At 36.0% G+C, this 23,698-nt stretch overlaps 1 protein-coding gene across 13 annotated transcripts in view; it reads left to right on the top strand.

The window, feature by feature from the left end:
- The window catches only part of CSPP1 (centrosome and spindle pole associated protein 1), a 58,374-nt gene that overhangs the window by 26,711 nt on the left and 7,965 nt on the right, over positions 1–23,698 (top strand). For 12 of the 13 annotated variants that reach the window (XM_062633250.1, XM_062633243.1, XM_062633248.1 and 9 more), the window contains 14 exons: positions 287–453; positions 1,337–1,455; positions 2,178–2,268; positions 2,646–2,766; positions 4,559–4,706; positions 6,936–7,088; positions 7,851–7,963; positions 8,968–9,117; positions 10,408–10,551; positions 11,364–11,468; positions 12,409–12,475; positions 13,923–14,043; positions 14,761–14,922; positions 16,232–16,369. In XM_062633250.1, the coding sequence (XP_062489234.1) occupies positions 287–453; positions 1,337–1,455; positions 2,178–2,268; positions 2,646–2,766; positions 4,559–4,706; positions 6,936–7,088; positions 7,851–7,963; positions 8,968–9,117; positions 10,408–10,551; positions 11,364–11,468; positions 12,409–12,475; positions 13,923–14,043; positions 14,761–14,922; positions 16,232–16,238 (1,668 nt within the window). In that variant the 3' untranslated portion in view covers positions 16,239–16,369. Of the gene's footprint in view, positions 1–286; positions 454–1,336; positions 1,456–2,177; positions 2,269–2,645; positions 2,767–4,558; positions 4,707–6,935; positions 7,089–7,850; positions 7,964–8,967; positions 9,118–10,407; positions 10,552–11,363; positions 11,469–12,408; positions 12,476–13,922; positions 14,044–14,760; positions 14,923–16,231; positions 16,373–20,989; positions 21,031–22,312; positions 22,377–23,698 lie in introns of those variants that run through there. The other variant, XM_062633254.1, reaches the window with a different exon arrangement.

The raw sequence follows: 23,698 nt of genomic DNA, 5'->3' as shown, positions 1-23,698 counted from the left end.
ATGTATTTCCTGAAACCTGCCATAAGAGGTTGGCTTTTTTGTAAATCTGTGATAAACATGCTAAATTTCCTTGTAGTATTATATTTCCTGTAATTTCTTGGGAGAAAAAAAATGCAATTACTAAAATTTGAACAGCTACTTGGGACCCAGTAAAGTGTTTAATGCTACCTAAATGGAGGTTCAGAGTATTTCCTAGTAATAACAAGGTAACTGTTCTGTTTGTTTGTTTTCCTTTTTTATTTTTTTAATTTTTTTTTTGTTTGCTTATTTGTTTTCTCCCCTTCAGCCAAATAGATTGAAGCAGCTTGGCTTGACAGCAAGAGCTTCTGAAGAGAAAGTACCTCCTGAAAAGCCTAGGGTGGCTTTCCAAACACCGGTGCCTTCAGCCTCTCCATTGAATGAAGACTTTCACAGGGGACTAGCCAGCACTCTTGGTGACATAGCAGCTCCCAGGTTTTTTGCCATCATGTTCATTTTGCACATTAAATAAGATTGTTGTTAAGCATGTTATCCCTGTAAGGTAGACCTCACTGGTGCTATTGATCCTTCTCCAGGGAACTAATGACGGAAGAAATAATACTTTGGCAGTTAACAGAAAAGTAAACTACTTTGTTCTGAAATAAACTTTTAATGTCTGTTTCTTCACAATTTATTGTGAAAAATCTGGGGAGGCTGGATTGTCTGTGAAGACAGCTCCTGCTTAGTGTGTTTGTGTAGAATGAGGGTCATGCTGTAGCAATGATGTTCATGGCTATAATATTGAACCATATTGCAAGAATTCTTGGGCACATGCCCAGCAGTATCCATGTCATTAGGAGGCTGGTATGGCAGGAGTTCAGACCCTGTTAATTAAACGACCCCCAGGGCTAAGCCCAGGAATGCAGTGTGGGCAAGGACAGCTTCTGGTAGGTGCTGTGACTTGAAACTAAACTGTTTAAGGAGACGAAAGGAGTTTTAGGCATGTGGCTGAAGTTGTGCTGTGCCACTTGCCCTTTGACCAGAAGACTAATCCTTGGCTTGTTTTATTTACTGTTACTGATGTAACCAGTAAGTATCATTAACTGGACCAGTTAAAGAAGGCATACTTGGTTATGTTCTTTAGATTTCTGGAATAGTGAGGGTTGACATACTACTCCTTAGAGGAAGGTTCATTCCCTACTGACACTTGTGAATGGCACTAAGGAGAGGCCTTGGGATAAGCTAAATCTAGAATTTTCCCATAGTGAATTCTCTCTCTCCTCCCTCCCTCCCTCCCTCCCCTTGCCTTCTTTCTTCTTTTAATGATCTCCTTTCAGTGGTACAACAAACAAAAAAATTATGTTCCTCTTTCTTTAAGGCTTGCACCGATGCCACCACCTCCACCACCAGTGTTGACAGACAACTATAGAACGCCTTACGATGATGCATATTACTTTTATGGGGCTAGGAATCCTTTGGATCCCTATCTTGCATATTGTAAGTTGATGATTTTAGGTGGATTGGTTGTTAGAGTGACTCAGATGACTGCTTTTCATGTAGTTAAATGATGAATAAGGTAGAACTAATAATAGCAATTTAAACTCATTTCTTAGATGGGTATTGAATGAAAAGTAGGCTTTTTGCCAGTATTGGTTTTGAATTAAGTAGTTTTCTCCAACTGCAAAAGGGGATATGGAATCCAGAAATCTTGTTAATTGCTTGAACAAGCTCTAGTCTCAGCTACTTAGCCACTGCTCCTCCCAGATAATTTTCTTCTTAGTTTTGGTAATGAAATTGCTAAAATCATGTTATAATTGATTACTTGTTTAGGTGTTATTACAATCCAGATATGATTTTAAGTATTTTTAAAGGAACTGTAAGAAGTAATCAAACTTTTTATCTTAAGAACTTTTTTTTTTTATTTACCCTTTGCTTCATGATGATTTAATGAGTGAAACAACTGTGATGTGTTGGGGAGGGGATGGATTGTATGGTGTTTGGTTTCTTTTTTCTTTGTTTTTCCTTTTTTTCTAACTTTGTTTCTATTTTCTTGCTTTTTCTTATTTTCCTTTCTTAGAAAAGTTTGTTACAGAAGTTGAGAGTCCTGTTTGTAATTCTGCAGTTTGAACAGTGAGCTCTGTTCTTTTAAGTAATGGCAAGTGTTTATATTGGAGCATTCAAAATTTAAAATGCTAGTTGTTTTTTGTTGTACTCTTTAGATGGCACAGGTATGGGTCACTTACAGATGGGAATGCAACCCACACCTAATCTGGATCCTTCTTTAGGTCAAGCCCCAGTGGAACAATCTGTGTAAGTATTGTTTTATTCATGTTCTTTGTATTTCTCTGTATTGACACACTTTTCATGATGGAAGTATTTTGCTAACAAATGGATATGCCTTGGAAATAAAGTATGTTAAAGACAATTCTTCAGACTTTTAATGAAGAATTTCTATCTTAACATTATTCAGTGAAATCATGTTTTTCTATGGATTTATGAAAATGTTTGAGACATTGAAGTGCCAGGCTGTGGGAAACTTAAATATTTCAGGCAGGGTTTTTCTAATTTTTTTATTTTTTATTTTTTATTTAATTTTTTAACAGCTCTCTACACCACTTCCCTTCCACCTCCCCCCCTTCTGGACCCTATGATGTTTTCCTTTTATATGTGTGTTTTTTCTAATTTAGAAGTAGCATTGGACAGAGGAATTCAGGAGATGGACAATTAAGCACAGGAGTATTTTCTGAAGAAAAAACAAAGCCTTCCAAAGAGGCAACATTATCTTATCAACAAGAATTACAACAGCAGGTACTGACTGATAAAGCTTCTGATGCTTTCTTTTTTTACCATTTAACATATAATAGTTGTAACTCTAGTACTCTTTCAAACATATTTTAGTTTATAAGTAAAAAGCTTTTTAGCTCCTCTCCCTTCATCACTTCCCCCCATTCCTGTGACTCTAGCTCATTTTAGCTCTTCATAGTTTTTCAGAGGCAGAGAGACTGTTAAGACTGACAGCAAACAGCTTAGTTCCAGTCATGGAGTTTTATATAATTATTATCATAAACATCTACCAGCATCTTAAAAGCAATGAGATGTATTGCTCTGATGCTTCTGTTATGCTTTTGAGCATAATTAGAAACACTCTAATTTCACTAAGTTCTTCATGATCATTTGGATGCTAATTCAAAAGCTTTCCTAATGTTTACTTCCAGTGTAAGTGGAGTCTTATTACCTCTTTTCAGCCTCCTTTTTGATAGACTAGACAAATTTCTTGAGTCTCCTGTCTTCGAGTAGGCATCCTGGTCCCCTTTGATAGTAGTGGTTTTTAGCAGCTGCACCTAATGGGAGTTTTTATTTGTATTCAACCATGATATGTATGTTATTTCAGAAGAGGTTTTGCTAGAACCTAGTTCAGTGGCACTGACATTTTCTTACTCTTCTTTCTGTATTTGTTCAGTGGAGGTTAATAATTACTACAAAAATATTCTAATTCTAATAGGGATAAAGAAGAGGCTTCCAATTAAACTAAAATTAAGAATAGACATGTAGGAATAGTGTCTGATATTGTACTTATGTTCTCTGAAGGCGTTTTTTTTCACTGTAGTCTTCACTTGTGCTTCTATAGAAGTAAATTTTATCTTGCCATGTGAGAGGCTGCACAATTTGACATAAAGGTCTAAAAGATGTTGCACAATACAGTCTTTCAAAGTTACTATGCTGCTTATGGTTGAAAGCAAACAGAAGGTATTCTGCCTTTTTTCCTGTAGACAAACCTGCCTGACCATTTTTGTTAACAGTCAAAGGGGCTAGATGGGTCTTTGTGTTGACTTATTTTATCTCTTAGGAGGTAAGACTCCTTAATTAGGAGAACTGTTTATTTAATGCACAGAAAAAACAGACTTAAGGAAAACACAGCTACCTGCATAGTGGCTAATGTTTTAAAAGCTTTGAATGGAAGATGGATTTTTTTTTTTTAACAGCTGCTGTCTCTATAAATGCTACATGAAGTTGTTAGGAGACTGTAACTTAAATTTAACCTGATTTTGAAGAAAAGGAGGAACGAACCATATGAACAGTTCTTTGTTATTTGCATACATCATCATGTATTACTGCAGAAAACTATTTATAGAGTTGTGTAGCATTCTATTAAATCATTCATTGTTAGGAGTCTTTATCTCATGTCATCTCTAGTCTAAGTTGAGAGAAGCAAGTGCTGTAGTATTGTAGGATTTTGCCTGTTTAATTTTCAGGCAATCTCTGTATCCAAGATCCAAAGTTATGGGAGTTTTGATTTGCTGCAAGTGTCAGTTGTGACTTTTACTGAAACCTGGAAGTCTTATAATGTGTATCTGTATGTTTTTCTGTGATTATGGACGATGGATGTGCATGTTTCAACAACAGTGTTCAATGTACTGCCTGCAGTATAGGCAGTGAAATGTTTGCAATTTGCTTGATACAAATGGGGGAATGGATAATTATAGCTCTCAGTTTGCTCTGTTAACTTTCAATTAAAATTTATTGACTACTCAATAATACTGATTACTCAACATATCAGTGTATTGATATTTTTATGCAACTGACTTTGGTTTGTTTTTAGATAAGAGAAAGGGAGGAACGACGCAGGCAAGAGAAGGAGGAGAAGGAACGCTATGAAGCCAAGTTAGAAGCAGAAATGAGGAACTACAACCCCTGGGGAAAATGTGGTGGTGGTGCTCCTCTGAGAGATCCAAAAGGAAATCTGATAAGTAAGTTTGCCAAAATTGTGGGTTGTATTTTCAAGACTGATGTTTTCTTGCTCTTGTAAAGGCTCTATTCAGATATGTTGTTCCTTGTTTTGCAACACTGGTAGCCTTTTATTGACAAATAGATGTACTTGTTTCAATCAGATGCACTCTAGGAATACTTAAGTGATTATTTTGATTTCTGTAGAATCATTCAAAGAGTACAATTTGAACAAAATGGGAAACATGGGATATGTCAGCTAGAGTTAAGGACACGATGCAATAGTAAAGGAAGAAGGAGGAAAACAAGCTGTTAGAATCATCTGCAATACAAATGTGCTGAAGTCTGTTGTGAAGGCTTTTATTTAAACATTGCACAGGAACTTTTTTTTTTTCCAATTCTTTTTCTTTTTTTTTTTTAAAGTATCTCCTAGGCTTAGAAATCTCTGTTTGTGACATGGAAAAGGGAAGCATGCTTGAATAAATATAGAAAGTTAAGTGGAATATTTAAATTTACCCAAGTAACACTGCTGCCGAACAGCTATATAAATAGCAGTCAGCAGTAATGTTTTTTAAAGTTTGTTTTTTCCCAAATGTTATTTCATACAAGATGGAAGCAGTGAGCTGAGAGATAGCTATGATCCAGGGGAGTTCATTCACCCCTCTAGTATGTCAGGGATAGATGTAAGATTAAAACTCAGATTCCTGATCCTGGTTCTTAGTGAGCCCTTCAGGAGTATTATATCTAAAATAAAAATAGTATGTAAGCACAATTAGATTTTTATATTTCAAAATCTTGGCCCATGCCACCTCTCTTAATTCTTGCCTTTAGCATCTGAGTGAGTGAGTCTTACAGTTTTATAACTATTGATTTTTAATGTGAATAAATTGATTTTCTAGTTATTGGAATATAATGTTGATTCTGATTAGATTTAAAAGTCTCCTGGTAATCTGAGAATCTTCAAAGCATGGAGCACTTACTGGATAATAGTTTATATATAAATAATTATAGTTTCAGTGTTATGACACCTGAGTGTCATATGGATAAATTCATAGTGTAGTTTGAAGGAAGGAAAGAGAGTTTAAATGATTTTTAAAGATTGTGTGCCCAAATTATAAGTTTAGAATCATTTGTTGAGGATCCAAGCTTGTGTTTATCCCCAGAGCAAACAGAGGTGTTCACACTGCTTAACTTTAGGCGCTGCATTTAAGTGTCTGGCTCCTCTAGACTTCACAATGGTGTGAGTAGTCAGAGGAAAATGTAGGAATCTCATATTAGCCTGAGCTCTTTGTATTCCTGCATATTCTGAGAAGCTTATCTTCATCTGTAAATGAGGAACCAAGTGAAAGAAATTTCTTAGCCTGTTTTCCTGAATTACACATGTAAAGTTATTCTTTTTTCACCATAGTTTAGCAGCGTAATGGTTAAGCTATGAGTCAAATGTCATGAAACATAACATGCTTTCTGACCTGTCTCTCTCTTTATATCTCTTCTTTTGTCTTTCTATCCTGAAAATGTCCATAAATAGCTTTTGCAACTCGGATGTATGCAAAGGCTGCTCTATAGAGAGAGATGTTATTTAAAGTTCCTGGAATTTGTGTGCTTAAATGACTACCATAATTCATAATTATCAGAAACAGTATTTTAACATCTCTGATTGGGGATTTTTGTGGTATTTGGGAGGCAGTATGTAAATTGTGGTGTAACTGTTGGATGGCATTGTTTTGCTTGTGTACAGAAATCTGCACCTGGATTACTACTGAAGACACGAAGATGAAAATACACTTCAGTGTTCAGTTATGCTTATTGCCCTTATAGTAATCAAATAGAGATTCAGTACTTAAAATACCAATACTAACCTCAAAATTATTTTACAGTTTTAAATAAGGGGTGGTTTCTGAATACATGCTGGCCAACGCAGACATATCAGTCATTCTTGTCTTTGAGTTCTTTATCTTTCCATTTCATGGCATTTTTTGGTCAGAGGAGTGGGGAGGTTTGCTCTGAAGAATCATTCCTGGCAAAAAAAAACCAACAAAATAAGTATTTTAAAATCAGTGAGTTCCTAATGATTAATATTTTACTTACAGCTTCTGTATTCTTATCTTTCCTTAAATATTTTGTTTCCATAGTTGGTATGCCCTTAAAAAGTTGAGTCTGCTCAAAAATCATTTTTTTTTTTGAGAATCTGTGGTGAACATACCTTTTATGAGAATAAATTATTATAAACAGTTATTTCCCCTTTCCTTTAGCGGACTTGAATATGATGCACAAGCAAAATGAAGATGCATATCATAATCCAGAGGCAAGACTATATGAAGATAAAAGGGCTAATGTGTCTGTTGACCTAAGTTTGGCCTCCCCAAGACCTGAGAACACAGAAGCATCTACAAATAAAATAGCAGGTTTTTAAGAATACTGTATTATAGCTCTATTTATAGGTCTTAGTGATCAAAATTGTCTAGTTTCTTTACTCCTTTCTAGTAGTCCTATGATAGCGTTAGTGCTCTTTACCTGCAAAGCCACTATCATGCTTCTTTCCCAGACTTCTTGATTGCTGTCATTGTGTGCACTGAAAATGCGTTTTCTTATCTCAGTGATAACCAGTAACTTTTAGCACTAAACAGTCAGGATCAGTATTACTAGTTTTCTGGGTTCAGTGTTATCTAATCAAATCTTCATACATATTTCTTTTAATTGACACAGTAAATACAACTGTATAGTAGGAATAAAAGGAGAAGGGTCTGCAGATATATGGTGTTACAGGTTAAAGTGAAATTGGTACAGTAACTAGGTTAACAAATTCTAAAAAGTTACAGGTAAATCGGATACATATGCAGCCCTGTTCACTGCCTCCATGTTTCAGGGATTTTATTTTCCTATTTAAAAACTAACGCATCTTTATCCTTTTACCTTCTGCAAGGCATCTAAATGAGAGCACTGTGGTACTCCAGACCTGACCATAGTCTAAGCAGTTAAAACCTGACAGTATTCTAGACAGACAATGTAAGAACTTTTATTCCCAGATATTCTTTTCAGCTATTGCCTTGAATTATGGCTGTCATGAACTACCTTTTGAAACAAGAGTCTCAGATTCCTGCTTCTTCAATCTGGCTTGCTGTCTTAAATTTGCTTGATTTTTACCTGTAATTTCCTTCCCCTCTTAGGTTTTGAATTTGCACAGACCTCTCCTTTTGCTCGAGGTAGTGTGTTCGGTGAACCACCATCTCCACAGCATCTTAAGCGACAGGAGTCATACAAGAACTTTCTTCGTCTACAGGTGAATCTGGACACTAGTTTTCATCTGGTTAAACAAATGCTAACAAGAGGGGTTAATGTCAAAGTAAATAATCACTGCTGACAAAAGATTTTACCTAGTCATACCCAACTCTGTACACAAGAGGTGTATTAAGAACTATGTGCTATTGAGTCTCTCAGATTTTGCCTTACATAAGAGGTGCTAGTAAAAGTAAGGTGGCTTCATTAATATGGGTTCTGTCTCTTTATTTTTTTTTCTAAGTATAGCTCTCTAAATACAATATTGAGTTCCGAACTGTGCATACAGTACAAGTTTGCATACATACATATGTAAAGAAACAAAGATATTTGCCCTTGGAAGTCTGTATGTTACAAATACATGTTCATTAGAAGGAATGGTGATCAGTAAGACAATAATAGTGTAGTTACCTATTGATGGGTATATAAAACATGATTGTTCTTCTACCAGCTTCTGTCTTCTTCTGTCTGTAATACTTTGCATATAATCTTGTGGTGTGAGAATTAAATATCAAATTAATTAAGTATCAGTATCAGGGAAATCCTAGATAATTTTAGAGAATATGAATGTCATACAGTGGCTTGATGGGGATCTCTTAAAAAGAAAAGATCAAGGTTTCCTTCTATGTATAGTGCTGCAGAAAAGAATAAAGAATGGGCAGACCTTTGCCTTTAGTAAGCCAGCACTGTATCTAAAAAAATTTCCTATATTCTGTTATTTAACCAGTAAAGTATTATTCTAGCACATGTGAAGTAGAGTTGATGTTAGGAAAAATCCAGGTTTTATTAGTAGCATTTATAATTCGTGTTCTTATGGGAAGCTGGTTCTGTAAATAGTGACAAAGAAGTAATTTCATTTTAAAGGAATTTTGAAGCTGAAATGTATAACTGACCCTATGATTCTTTCAGTTGCTTCATACAATCTTTGTGCAAGTAGGTATTGCAGAAGTCATAGAAGATCGTGATGGTAAATACTGAAGTTGAGTACTCCTTTGCTTTATTTTCTAGATTGAAGAAAAGAGACGTAGGGAAGAAGCAGAGCGAGAAAAACTGAGACTGGAAGAAGAAAAAGAAGAAAAACAACTAGCAGAACAGAGGATGAGAATTCGAAAGGCATATGAAGAGGAACAAGAGAAGGAAAGAAGGAAAGAGGAGGAGGTGTAGTGTTTGATACCTTGACTTTCTTCCATCTGAAATTGACCCTTTGTAATATTTGTCTTCTGGATTGAGAAGGTGAACTGGGAAGTGTCCTGTCAACTGTTCTTTGTTTTAAAATGGGTCTACATTAGCCGTAGGAGAGGTTGAAAATTGCTGGTATTAACTAGCACATTTTTCTCACTTTTTATGGTATACTACCAATTTGAAGTACATTTTCATTCCTCTAAGAAAAGCTCTATCGTTTTATAATTGACAGTGGTGCTCTCCTTGTTAAAGGAAAGATGACCAATAAAAAGCTTTGTCAAATTGGTGAATTAAAAAAAAATAATCCCCAAACCAACCAACCAAAAACCCCCCAAACAAGCAAAAAACAAACAAAAAAAACAAATCCCAAGCCACCAGTTTTTGTTAGCCTCTTAAGCCTAGCTGTCATGGAATTATTTGTATTCTGAACCTAGCTGTACAGGAAGATTTTGTAAAGCTTTTTTTTTTGAATTGGCCAGGATATATCTTTGAGATCAGAATACTGCTTGTTTTGGAAGAATGACAAGGAAATCTAATGAATACTTTTCATGGAGATAAACTTGTGGTTTAATTCAAACCCAGAAATTTTATTTATCAGGTTTGGAAAATGGAATGAATTTGCATAATTCAGAATCTCATAAATAATCATAGGAAAAGGACACAAGGCTGTGGGCGATGGAAAAATCTCTCAGTACCTTGTGGGATTATGGAGGATCAGTTCAGGATGTAGTACTTCAAGATTTCCAAGACACAACACTTAGCTTAGATTGTCTTGTTCTAGTATGAGCAAGTTAGTTGGATGAATGTTGTCTTCTGGATAATAGAACTCGTGTAGTATAGAGTTAGGAAGCTAACTGGTGTCATAGATTTTCACGGACACAAGACTAAGATGAGACTGGATGATAATTTTCCCTGTGGGCTTGTGATAGAATGGTGCATGTTTGCAGTAAGTTTTGTTTGAATCCAGATCTTCAGAAATGACTCCTATAGTTTAACCTTAACTGGTAGCAGATCTGGGGACACAAACTGGTGTTCATTGAAGTTATTAGAAATTCTGTTACATGATGTTAGGCACAGCCAGGACTGCAGATGTTTAATATTTGCCTGGCATATTTTTTAATTTGAATTTGTGAAGTCAGCCTTATGAAATAAGCTTTTCATTTCATGCTAATCACTTTGTGTAATTTTAACTTCTCAAAGACAAATAAAACAAAACTTCAATAATGTTGAGTCTTTTTTTATGTACTGATAATGTTTGTGTTACAGCGAAAATTGAAAAATAAAGAAATAATTCGATTAGATGAAGAGAGGCAAAAAGAGGCAGAAAAAAGAAAAGAAAAAGAACAAAAGCAAAATGAACAACTTAGACAATATATTGAGAAAGAAAAGATGGAAGAGGAAAAAAAGATGGTATGCTTCAGTGACTTTCTAAGATAAAAATCCTACTTTCTAACTTTTAAAAATAACTGTATTTTAAAGGAATTGTGTGATTTCTTAGAATTCTGCCCTCACTGTTCCCCTTTTAGTTTCTTGAGCTGCCATACACTTAGTGCACACACAGAGAATAGCTAATCATAAAATCAGAGAGACAGCAGCAGTTTATCTTGCTGATCAAATCTGCATTTAAAAAAAAGGAAAGGCAATATAAGTAAGAGCAAGCTGCATTCTATAGTTAAGTTTTATATCTGCTGTTAAGTACCCTGGCCTGCTTTTACTAAGGCCCAAGTACAAATAAGAATAAAGTTATATAATTTAGAGGACTGTAGGACTGTTCATCTTTAACAGTGGTATTCTTTGTATCTTAATTATTTTTTTTCTTGACCTGGATGATGTAAGAAGTCCATAACACAGAATTCTGATGGACAAAATCTAAGTAAATTACAAAACTGTTTCTCTTCTAGAAATGTCTACATGTCATTTCTCTGAAATAAACAGATGAAAGTGTTTAGAGGAAAAAAAGATATGTAACTTAACCATAAATTAAAAACCCTACATCCTAGGAAAAAAAGATTAAAATTACTGTAGGTAGAAAATGTAATCACAGGAAATAATTTTTGCAATAACTTTATGCAGTTAAGAGTTGAAAGCAAATTAAATAAATAATTAAAGTAAGCAAAAGCATTTTTCTGTCAAATGAAAAATATTAACAAAGGTCTCTCTGTTGATGATAATACTTTATTCAGAATCTATAGGAATGTAATTTCTTGCTTTCCTCCTTTCAGATTTCAAGGCAGCCTTCTCCCATTGTTCCTGTTCTTCAGAACAAATTAATAAGAAAAGAAGAAAGGATTCCCTCTGCTGAGAGCCATACATCTTACTATGCACATGTATGATTTTTATAGTAAACTTTTACTGATTTATTTAATGTTTTTTATTTTATATTTTAGTGTTTGCCAGTTATTCCGGAATACCATAAATAACTGGAGACAGTCTTTATAGTAGCCGGTCTTGTAGCTCTGAAATTTAATGTTCAATTTTATTCAAAATACTGAAGAAAATCTGGGGCAGTGTTTATTTTTTTTCCTGCATGTGCATTTTCTGTAGAGATGAGCACCTGATTTTTGAGTGTGCATACACTGTCCAGACTTACTCAGAGCCTAATGATCCTAATTTTTAGGATAAGAAAGTTTATGTCTAATCTGGCAACTCGCTGTGTTCAATCAGAAAATTTAGCTCGGGCATGAAGTTGATTCCTAGCTGTTACAATGTAATCATCTATGATACTTGAATCTCAGGCTACACTTACGACTTTTTGTTGGGAATGCATTTTTTGTTGTTTTTTTTGTTGTTTTTTTTTACCAACTGTATGAACTGGGTAAAAATTTAGAAAAATGAATTTGCCATGGAAAGGATTATTTGGCAAATATTTTCACTTTTTAGTGAAGCTTCAGAAAATGTTTTAAGTAAGACTTTAGGCCTTACTCAAAACTGTTGTTTACCCTAGATGTTATGAATGCTCTGGAGGAAGGTCAGCTTATTTCTGTCTTTCCAGTACGTGGTATAGCTTTGCTTAGATCTCTGAATAGTCCGTTATAGGTATTATCATAATAATTTAGGTTACACAGATTTTAAAACACCTTAGGCATTAACAACCTGTAAAGTTACTAGTCTGTCTTCCAGAAGTAGAGGTAGTTAATTTAAATTATAACAAGGAAATAAAATGTACTTAATTTAAAATGTACTACATAAGTACAATAAAATGTTCTTATGTCTGCTATATTTTCTTCCTTTGACATATCAACATTTCATATTCATTATGATCACTAGGATCCTCCAAAACCAAGGGCTCCTTCTCCACCTGTCCCCGCTAGAAGAAATCAGTTGCGTGCATTTGGTAGGTATCATCTTTATTGCAAGCTCGCTTCCTATTACACCAAAATTGCTCTCAGTTACAGTTCTCTTTCTTACCTGCAAAGGAACTGTCTTACAAAGTTTGCATTTCTATGTGTTCCCTCTGTCTGAATATTATCAGTTTATTAGTACAGTATGTTTGCTGTATTAATGTAGAATAAAAATGCATTTATTATGTGTCTTCATCAGGAAATATTTTTTTTGGTAAAAATTCTGATAATGAAATAATCTGCATGGGAAGTGCTGGTCTTTCAGTCAAGACAGTGATGAAGGCTGTGTGCAAAATGGGAGAGTTGGATTGGCTGTGTTAAGGGTTAGACCAACAATGTGTAGAGCATTGCGCTCCTAACTCTTAAATTCTACTTTCCTTTGTTAATCTGCCTAATCCTTTGATTGTTCCTTTTCACTTTCGGTGGTGGTTTTAAAATTCAGATGTGCTGGGAGGATCTCCTTTGCTCTTTATATGTTAGTTATCTTGGCAATATGTAGGTGAAAGGCAATAATTTTCCTTCTGATTCTTTTTTACAAGTATGAAAGAAGCATCACATGGAATGTAACAGTAAATGTTGTCCTAAAATGCTACCCACCTGCAGTCAATACCAGGGTGCATCCTGGGGAATTACATCTCTTCCACTCGATGGAGGGCAGAGTGGCTCTTAATGCAGCTCTAGGAAATCAATTGACTCAGATCATCTGTCATGACAGAAATGAAGATATACGAGTTAAATTTTATGTTTGAGGATTTAAGCTAGAAAAATATGCTTTTCTTCTGGCTTCTGGACTCAGAAAAGGCCAGTAAAATATCAGATTATTAAGCACATTATTTGGAAAATAAGGAATTGATGAAACTGTTTTAACTTGTGGAGGGAGGCTGTTCTGACCATAAAAAAACAGCTTAGTCCCAAAGTAGATCTAAAAAGTCAACATAAACATGTACTAAAAATAAGTGTTGAAATTAGAACTCTTGAACACTTAAGAGAGTCTGCACTTAGCAGACAAGTATCCCACTTTTGAGTCAGAAAACAGAAATGAGGTTGTGTGCTTGCTGATACCACCTTTATTCCTCTCGTCTGCCTCTGGAACTCTGAGGACTGTGTGGATTTGCTGATTTAAAAATAAGGCTATTTACTGGCAGCACCCAGTTGCTGGTATTTAATTTTCCTTTTTTAAATCCAGTGAAACATTTCCATTGAAGTTTGGATGCTTTCTGCTGTTCAGGGGATCTGGTCCTTGTGCAGTGTCAAAATACTAGCTGTGACCTAACTTCTAGTGTATCAAACGCTGTGATTCTTGTGCTTGTATAATCCTTTTTTGAATTAACAGTTCATTATCTCGCCTTTTTTTTTTTTTCTTTCACCTTCCATTTATGGGATGGGCAGAAGAGTCTCTCTGACACTCTTTATTTTTAAATTGCTTGTGTTAAATTCCAGAGGACAGAAAGAATATGATAAATGAGTTATCAGAGATGAGAAAACAGCTTCGTAGCGAGGAGAGGCGGCTGCAGGAACAGTTGCTAAATGTGGCCAGTGATGATGATGTACCAATTAAACGGTGAGAATTTCATCTTCAGTTTTAAAAGTTAGATTTTGCATAGCAACTCAAGGCTACTGTGTATTAGTAGTTATTATTAACTGGCTAATATACATGAGTGAAATGGAATATAAAGATAGAACTTGTATATGAACTTTTCTTCATTTTTTCTAATGTATATGTTTGTTTTTTGAAGAATTTTGGTAAAGCTTAGGATAAGAATGGTTGTACTGGTAAGGTAGAAAGTTGCAATAACCCTGTCTTAGAGAGTGGTCCAGAATAGATGTCTGTGGCAGAATTTTCTCTCATTACCTTTTTTCCTAGTGTGTAATTTGTATCTGTAAACTGCAGTACCAGTGCTGATGAATATGCTCATGAATAGCATATTGCTGTTGGAAGTACTTTCTTTTTTATTGAAAATCATGCACTTTTCAATTAAAAAAATTGGCTTACTTACTTTCAAAATATATCAGTTAATCATGCCAATTAGTTGGTGAAGATTAATCAGATCTTCAGTCTTGGTTCCACTCTATAAATGAGTGTTTTTTTAAGTTATCCCTAATGCAATATGCAGTGTCATTACTTTCAAATTTATATTCTTGTTTTGATAGCTTTATTTAGATAAAAGATAATTTAGATAAATTTAGATAAAAATAAGATAAAAGGAGCTTTATCAATATTGTATTTCCATCCAACTTACTAATATTACAGAGTTTACTTTTATTCTTCTTGGTTTAGAAACTTTTCAAGCGGGAGGAGAGAGAAGAATCAAAAGGACATATTTGAGATGGCCAGGCTTCGTCTGCAGGCTCCAGTAAGGCGACTTTCCTCAAAGGAGGCACGAGATCCTGTCAATATACAGAATATCCGGGAATTTAATGAACTTAAACACAAAGGCAGGTAGATCTTCTTGTTATTGATGAAGAAAAGTAGTGAAGCATCCATCCTCTTGCATGCCACCCAGGGTTTAGAGACAGAAATAAAAGTCAGGCTTTTCACAGTTACTGCCCAGATTCAACATACTTGTAGACAGCATTTTGTATATAGAATCATAGAATAGTTAGGGTTGGAAAGTACCTTAAGGTCATCAAGTTCCAATCTCCCTGCCATGGGCAGGGACACCTCACACTAAACCATATCACCCAAAGCCTTGTCCAACCTGGTCTTGAACACTGCCAGGGATGGAGTATTCACAGCATCCCTGGGCATCCTATTCCAGTGCCTCACCTCCCTAACAGGAAAGAATTTCCTCCTTATAGCCAATCTAAACTTCCCTTGTTTAACTTTTAACCCATTACCCCTTGTCCTATCACTACAGTCCCTAATGAAGAGTCCCTCCCCAGCATCCCTAGAGGCCCCCTTCAGATACTGGAAGGCTGCTCTGAGGTCTCCCTGCAGCCTTCTCTTCTCCAGGCTGAACAGCCCCAACTTTCTCAGTCTATCTTCATACGGGAGGTGCTCCAGTCCCGTGATCATCCTCGTGGTCCTCCTCTGGACTTGTTCCAACAGTTCCATGTCCTTTTATGTTGAGGACACCAGAACTGCGCACAATACTCCAGGTGAGGTCTCACGAGAGCAGAGTAAAGGGGCAGGATCACCTCCTTTGACCTGCTGATCACGCTCCTTTTGATGCAGCCTGGGATATGGTTGGTTTTCTGGGGTGCAAGTGCACACTGCTGGCTCATGTTCATTTTCTCATTGACCAGCACCTCCAAGTCCTTCTCCACAGGGCTGCTCTGAATCTCTTCTTCGCCCAACCTGTAGCTGTGCCTGGGATTGCTCTGACCCAGGTGTATGTATATAGGTATATGTCTTTCTGTGTGGCTGTTTCTGCAATTGCACACAATACACATTGTGATGCCGAGTTATCACTCAGAGTACTCACCTAGCTTCTAGTCCTTGCTGCTTGAATTTCTTAGGCTTCTTATGCATTTCTTAAGGCTCTTATGCATTTGATACTATGATGTTACTGAAAGTAGAGTGAATTAGATTTATGTTTTTTTTTGCCCACCAACAAATTATGATTCTGTGTAACTTTCTGTTCCTCCTTTACCAGAAAATCATTACAAAAGTGGCTTATCCTCTTGGGCAATGTCACCATTATTTTTAATGTTTTTTTATTACCTTGTATCTGTCGCTAGCTCTTTAAAAATGTTTTTTAGGAAAAGTTGGCTTAGGGAAGAATTTAAATTTCATGTCTTTGCTCTAGATTCTGAGACACGAATGGCCTTGAGGCACATGTATCCTGATTCTCCAAAAGATGACCAGACTCTAGAGATTCAACAGCAGGCACTGTTGAGGGAGCAGCAAAAGAAACTTGACAGAATGAGAACAAGGAGAGAAACAGAATGTAAGGAATGAAAGATCTGAGATAATGATTTTTGTTTATTTGTTTTGTATTTGATAAGAATTAAAAGCCACCAGCTGTACTTCTTTCAAGTTCAGTGTCAGCACTGTGGTATAAAACAGTAAAACACTGGATGCTGAAATGCTGTCATAATGTAAAGCACAAAAGAAATTGCTGTTTTTTGTTTTTGTCTCATCTTGTTTTTTAATTACTGTGGCTGTTTTCTCTTTGGTTCCCTGAAGGTAATTTAACTAGTGCTTAAAAATAGCATGTCTTTCTTCAATCTTTCCAAAAGTTACAGTTGCACTTGTACTAGTGGACTCAGTTTTGCAAGATCCGAATTCCGCAGAGAAGTGTTTTTCTCTCTAATTCAGACTGTGTTAACTAAGTTTCTGAAGAGACAGTAACTTCATTTCTGTGGTGGTTTAGCTAAACTCAGCTGCTCCCCTGCCCACATTCCCTCACTTGTACTCCTTGGCAGTATAGTAGGGGAAGGAGGGAGAATAAAGTTTGTTGGCCAAGGTACAGACAGGGAGGTTGCTTGCTATTTGCTGTTGCAGCCAAAACAGACTCAACTTGGGGGAAAATTAACCTAATTCTCATAAAATTAAATAAATATTTAACTAACGATTTTGAGTAGCACAAATAAGAAGACAAAAAGCAAACTCACACGTTTTCTGCCCCCTTCCTTGTGCTCAGCTTCACTCTTTCACTCCTAATTGCCCTGCTCTCCTTCCTTGGTACCACACTGGTACCTTGATGCAGTGAGTGGTGTCAGGCCATTGGGAGTGGGTAGCTGCAGTCAGTACATAAGGAGTTTCTCTCTGTTCCTGTCTTGCTCCTTTCTGCCTGCTCCACCATGGTCTCCTCCAGGGGCTCACTGGGAATCTATGCTCCAGTGCTTGGAGCACCTCTTCCACCTCCTTCTACAGTGAATGTGCTGTCTGTTGGTCTGCTGCTCACATGCTTTTGTCTTTACTCCTCGCTGCCATGCTTTGTTTTTTCCCTTTCTTAAATACGTTTTCACAGAGGCACAACAAGCTTGACTGATGGGCTCAGCCATGTCCTGCAGTGGGTCTGTTGTTGTATGGGGTGTGCCCAGCAAGGGGCAGCCCCTGGTATTTTCCTGCAGCCCTTCCCTTGCCACAGACACCCAGTACAATTTCAGGTTGCTCTAGATTTTTTTAATCCTTAGAGATGAGGTGAAAGTTTGGCATAAAAATACCCAAACATATCTGAAAGAAAAAATAGTTACACCTTTCCATAAGGCTTTAGAAAAACTGCATGCCTCCTCTTATCACTGGTTGTGCTTTGAGGCTTGTTTGTGTTACCTGTTGGTAGATCCATAGGTGAGTAATATTAACAAAATTGGTACCAACATGTGAAGGGTGATAAGTTACTTGCAGAATGTTTGGTTTAGTAGCCTGTTGAGTGTAACTCTCATCCATCTTGGACAAACGTGTTCAGACTGTGTGCAATATTGCTTATGGATAACAGCATCGCAGTTTCAAGTAAGTGTATCAGTACCATTTCCTGTGTTAATTGCAAGCTCTGGAATATCCTTTGATGTCTAAATGAGTGTGTAGGGTTGTGTTCAGTCTTCCCCTTTGTGAGATTAACTGAAATGATGAAAAACAATTCACTAGCTTCAGCTGAGTTCTGGGGGTTGATTTTGATTTGCCACCATTAGAATATTTTTCAACAGGCCAATTTAAGAAGGGTTTAATTTATGTTGTCTGGAGCAGAACTTCCATCATTTAGAAAGCAAATTTGCCTTTTCATTGATTTTTAAGGGTAAGAAATCATTTTAGATGTGTGCTGAATAAATAATGCAGGCTTATATAGCGACAGCCTGAAGAGGCATTTCCTAGAACAGTTTAGATTAGTTGGTAGAGAAGCAGCTGATTTTGAAAAAGATTTTCCACTGACGCTTGTAGAGGATCCTTGAGCAGTTTTTCCTCTCTTTCTCTTACTGCTTTATAACATCATTTAACTTTATGGTCTGTCATTGTGTACTGAGCAAGAGAATTAATTAGTTGCTATGTATGACTATTTCAAGTTTATTTTCCTTGGAGACAAGTTCACCATCTTCCTCTCACTGGAAATATATGAGTAGTTTTATTGTCTGATTTAAGGCAGAAACGAAGATGAGTTAAAGCAGTATGTATTCTCGTACTGTAGGTGAAATATAGTATTATAGGCTGTAATGGCAAAGGCTTACCTTTTTTCCCCAAGCTGAAGTGTTCTGTACTTTGTATGCTTTATACACTGTTCTGTCTGTTATGTTTTTTCTTTCTTTTCTTTTTTCTTTTTATGTAAAGAAATCTGTGCACTATTAGTGGAGAAACAACCTGAGGAACTAATGATTTTTTTAAATGTCCAAAGTTTTTTAAATGCTTGCTGTGTCCTTATAAATAAGGCAGTTATTTTGCAGACTTCTGGGTTATTATTATTTTGGGGGATAGGAGAGAAAGACACAGGAGCAGGTCTGATACCGTTGCACTGCAGTGCTGGGCTATGCTTGACTGTGCTTGAGTAGGATATCGGGAATGGGCCGGTTAGTCAGTTCAGGAGGAGTGACAGCCTCTGTGCTATGGTGTTTGATGTTAGACAGAGGGTCAGCTACAGAAGTTTGCTAGACAGAGATGGAAGAAATAAAAACTATCTTACTAACTATTTTATTTGAACACTTAAACCAAGTAAGAAGAGTAACTTCAGTTTTGGTTCCTTGTATATATCCAGCATGCATGGGGTCATTGTTAGATTAACTTTCAGGATAATTCTCTCTGCTCTCCAGAGGTGAGGTTTTTATCCTTAGAAAGTACTTTCCCCTTTGAAATGCTTGCCTGCTAGTTGAAGCTCTCTTTGAAAGCTGCAAACATGGTGTGCTCAGCATGTTGAGCATAAAATCACTCCTGGGGCTTTCTGCAGTCTTCTGCTCCGATTATTTCACATTATTTCCCTGGCAGAAATCAAGGGAACTGATTTCACCTAACAGTTTATTGTGACACAGCATCCTTCTTGCTAGTCAAATTGCTTGTTGAGATGTCCCACCTAGGGGAAAGCATCAGTAGTATTGAGTTCTGTTGATGTAAATACAACGGTTTATATATACAAACATGCCTATTCCTGGCAAGCAGATATCTAGACAATAGAATAAATATTTTTTGAGTATCCATGAGTTTTAAATGCAAAACTGTTGTAATATTTAGCTTCATATAAATAAGACTCCTGACTCACTCAGTGTAGCTTTTGATAGACCAGTAAAAATAAAAAAAACCAAAGTGGAGTTAGGAAATACATGGCTCAGGTGGTCCCTAATTATGGAAAAAAAATTTGGTTTTGGCTCTCTAATTTTTGAAATTTGATACAGTATTGGTTTGGTTTTCTACATATAAATAAGAGCAATTTCTCTCCATTATTGTTTTTCTTTTTCGTGTGTCCTAGCTGTGAAGTTCAGATGAGTTTAAAGTGTAACAGTTTAGCACTAGCAACCACAGGGATGTTGAATACCATTAACTTCTGCTTTTTTTTAAAAACATTCAATTCACAAATGTTTTTCATGTAATAAAAATGGGACATATAAAATTTAATATGTGAAGATGATGGCAAGAAAACCAAAACACTTATGATAGGGAAGAGAGGATGATCTTTATTATAGTAAGAAGGCCATCCATTCTGAGTTCTTTGGTACACTTTGGAAAATGAGTTTCTGTTTAAATGCTTTTTCATCTGAAATTACTTAACCTGGTGTGTTTTCTCAGTACCACATGCCAGTTGCATTAGGATTCAGTGGTATGCAGAGCATGATGAAAAAACATTTCTTGTTAGCTGTGGGACTGGGTATTGTTTAAGATGCAGCAATTAAAATAATATAGATCTTAAGGTATCAACAGACAAAACAGAAGAGGGTAAAAGAGAAAAATGGAGCATTCACACAGCAACCTTTTGTGCCCTCTTGTGTTGCTTTGATGGCTTAAACCATGCTGCTTTCCCAGAAGTTGATATTTTTTACATTACTCAGTCAACACTTGGACATGACCTTTCCATAGCAAGTGTTGACAATGTTGTTGTAAACACAGCACAAAATTAGTTCTGACTGTTGCAGTGTAGGCAGCTTTTCAGAATTCAGCACAACTTAGTGTGATTTTAGCATTTAGTGAAGTGTGATTATATCTTCTTAAAAATACTGGGTTTTGGTAGCCACAAAACCAGTTATGCTTCCTTTTTCTGGATAGCAAGTCAGTTCTTGAACCAGTTGAGAAGCACTGATTTTTGTTAGTGATGAACAGTATAGTTCTAGTGCGAAAAGTATGTTTGCTTTTTGGGAGAGACTGATGAATCCAGCCTTAAGAAGGGCTCGCACATGCTCAGAGTTCTTCGAAATAGTGTACTACTGAGTTCTGTTTGATTTCTGTGATTCTACATAAATTACCATAAGAAAACTGGAATAAACATAGCATTCAAAATGTTTTAAAAATGCTTGTTGCAATGTGTGTAATTTAAAGTAGTAATGTGTAGTGATCTTCATTTTTGTAATAATATGTTGATAAAACTTCTAATATACTTTTAATACTTTTATCGTTTTGTCCCTTGTCTCTGTGCCTTTTGTTGATCAAGATGATTCTGCTTCTGGTGGCAACCCACAAACCATGAGACTGGTAAGAATTAAACAGCTTTTTGTTATATTGCTTTGTCTTTTTCAAGTACAAGAGATACATACTATGTCTTTCACAGATTTGGTGAAAGGAACTGCACTTAAAAAGACAGCAAGCTTATTTACTTCTCTTGCTTGTCAATACAATGAGTAACAGCTTCTTTAAATTTGACATACACATTGTTTATCTTTGTATATAGAGACAGTCTGATTCTTTAAACTCCCTTCTTTTTATTCACTAGTACTTACTTTATTTTCATGTGATGTTAGATTGCTGCTGGTCGTGGGAATTAATAGAAAAAGCCAACCCAGAAGCTGTTGCTCTGAATTCAGGTGGCTTAAATAATGCACATAGCCAATAATTATTTGTTATCTCAAATGGGATTTTTATTTTCTGACTTGGTGAGAAGAGTGAAAGAACGTGCTGTCTAATTGGAATTCTACACTAACCTGAACTGCAAAATAACCAGTTGTGTCTTAGGGGAATGTGGAAGCATATAAAATGGAAGACTGTACAAGGGGAAAGCCATTAGCCTCAAGGATAATACTAACTCCACACAGGAATTAAATATTTTCTTATTAAAATAAAAAAAACCCACCTTTATGTATTTTAAAGTTGTAATTTACTGCCTGAAATTCTTCTTCAGAGCAGTGCTTTTCAGTGAAGAATTTGTTTTCTCTTGTTCTGTTTCCTCTGATGGTTTCTACTGCTTTGATTTCAGAGTGGTTTTCAACATAAATTATTCCATAGTAGAATTTCTGTAACAAATGGTTGCAATTATGCAGTGAACTAGAAGTATTACTCTTAGTGCTTGTTACGACTGAGAAGAAATTTGTTGTTTTAATGCTTTGATATCAAAGATTGCATGTGGTAGGCTAAGTGAAACATGGAATCATTCTTTATTTGTTCAATACATCATACAAACCTTAGGTGCAAAACTCACTTCTAGTGCCGACTGTTCTGAAACTCAAGCAGAGTTACAAGGGTATGTTTCTTGATGGAAATTACTGTGTTACACTAATCACCACTACAGTTGCCGTATGTAAGCACATTCAGCAAATGGGATTACAACAGAAGAATAAAAAATCCCTAATGTTTAAAGAGAACATGAGTTATTTAAAAATGTATAGGTATCTTGTAGCCGTAAAATAAAGAATAGTACAGAAGACAGTAGAGCTGGTATTGATTTTGCAGGAGTTTGGCAATTAATTTCTATTAATTATAAGTTGGCCCAGAAATATATTGAGGCATCTGAATTTGCATGTCTCCTGTCTCACTTTTGTAGTTCAGGAATGAATCTGATGGATTCTTCAAAAATTCACTGTTGGAGTCGGATAGCGCTTTTATTGGTGAGTTCATATCTCCCCTTAACCATGTTACAAGTGTACAGACATGCCCTTTAACCTAATGACCTGTCTTTAAAATGATTGTTACTGTTTTAAAAGTTGCAAGGGGTGTAGCTATGATGATTGTTTTGAAGTATTAGAAAATTATGCCTCCAAATTAAAATGCAGATCTTGATGGAAGTGTACTGCATTAAATTTGTGTAGGTCACACCTAAAATTAATGATGCTGCTTGCTTGCTTTATACAGCTTCACATCTTTTAATGAGAAAACACCTTTACATGCTCATTGGGCTCTGACTGGGATATTAGTCTTCTCAAGGAGCTTTTTTGACACCTTTCCAGCTTTGCATGAGGAAAAGCTAATATTTGTTCAGCAAATGTGTAGCAGTGGTTACAATGGTAGAATATGCAATGCTGTCCTATTATTCTGCAGCAAAGAAAATAATTTATTAGCAATCACAGTTTGCAAGTATGAGCTGTCTATAGTGAAATATAAAAGTGCTGGGCAGCCAGTGATTCTTTTCATCTTTATTCTTTTGTTTTACAAGCATGCTCAATTTTAAGTCTTATTATATGGGCATAAGTGATTCATTCTAATCAACTGAAGTAGGTGATTTTTAGTTTTCTTAAGAGTTTTGTATAGAGCAATGTGTCTCACACTGTCTTATGTCTCTTAATTCAACCTTTATATGCATGCATGTGGAAGTGCTGTTTCAGATATGATTGTTTCCAGTCACTAGAAATAATAAAGCTAGAATTTATCTTCTCTTAAAAAAAAAAAAGCCCCAACCAGCTCAAGCCTCCATGAGTTATTTTCCATTAGTAGGCATTGGTCATCTATGAGAAATCATCTTACAAGGTTTTATTCTTTGCTGTAGGGGAGATGCAGTAGATTTCTTCAAGTGCTTTTTAATAAAACTAGGTATATTTCTATGTACCAATGATTGTTATCTCTGGATTTGGTTTAAAAGCAGAATGTTTCGTTTGAAGTGTATTCCATCTTACTCTGCTAGCATGCAGGTCTTTGAGTACAGTATTAGGAAGGGCACAGGACGGGGCTTTAAGGTTTGTTCAGTGCATTTGATACTCTCTGTAGTCTGCAATGCATTCATTCTCCTTGAGGTTAGGCAATACTGTGCATTAGTTACAGCCCAAATGATGAAAAGATACTTTAGGAGAGTCCGTCAGTCTAGAATATATCCTGTTATCTAACAGGATGAAATAGGCACTATTGCCAGAATAAGCACATGGGGAGAATGTGCTGGGTGGGCAGACATGCAGCAACACTGCAGAGTACTCTCCCAGCCTCCAGTGATTTGTAACTC

This window comes from Pezoporus occidentalis, unplaced genomic scaffold, assembly GCF_034315485.1.
Source record: "Pezoporus occidentalis ecotype Australia unplaced genomic scaffold, CSIRO_AGI_Poc_V1 ctg4, whole genome shotgun sequence".
Taxonomy (NCBI): Eukaryota; Metazoa; Chordata; class Aves; order Psittaciformes; family Psittacidae; genus Pezoporus; species Pezoporus occidentalis.
The sequence above is the reverse complement of the archived record's forward strand: the minus strand, read 5'-3'. Positions and strand labels throughout refer to the sequence as shown.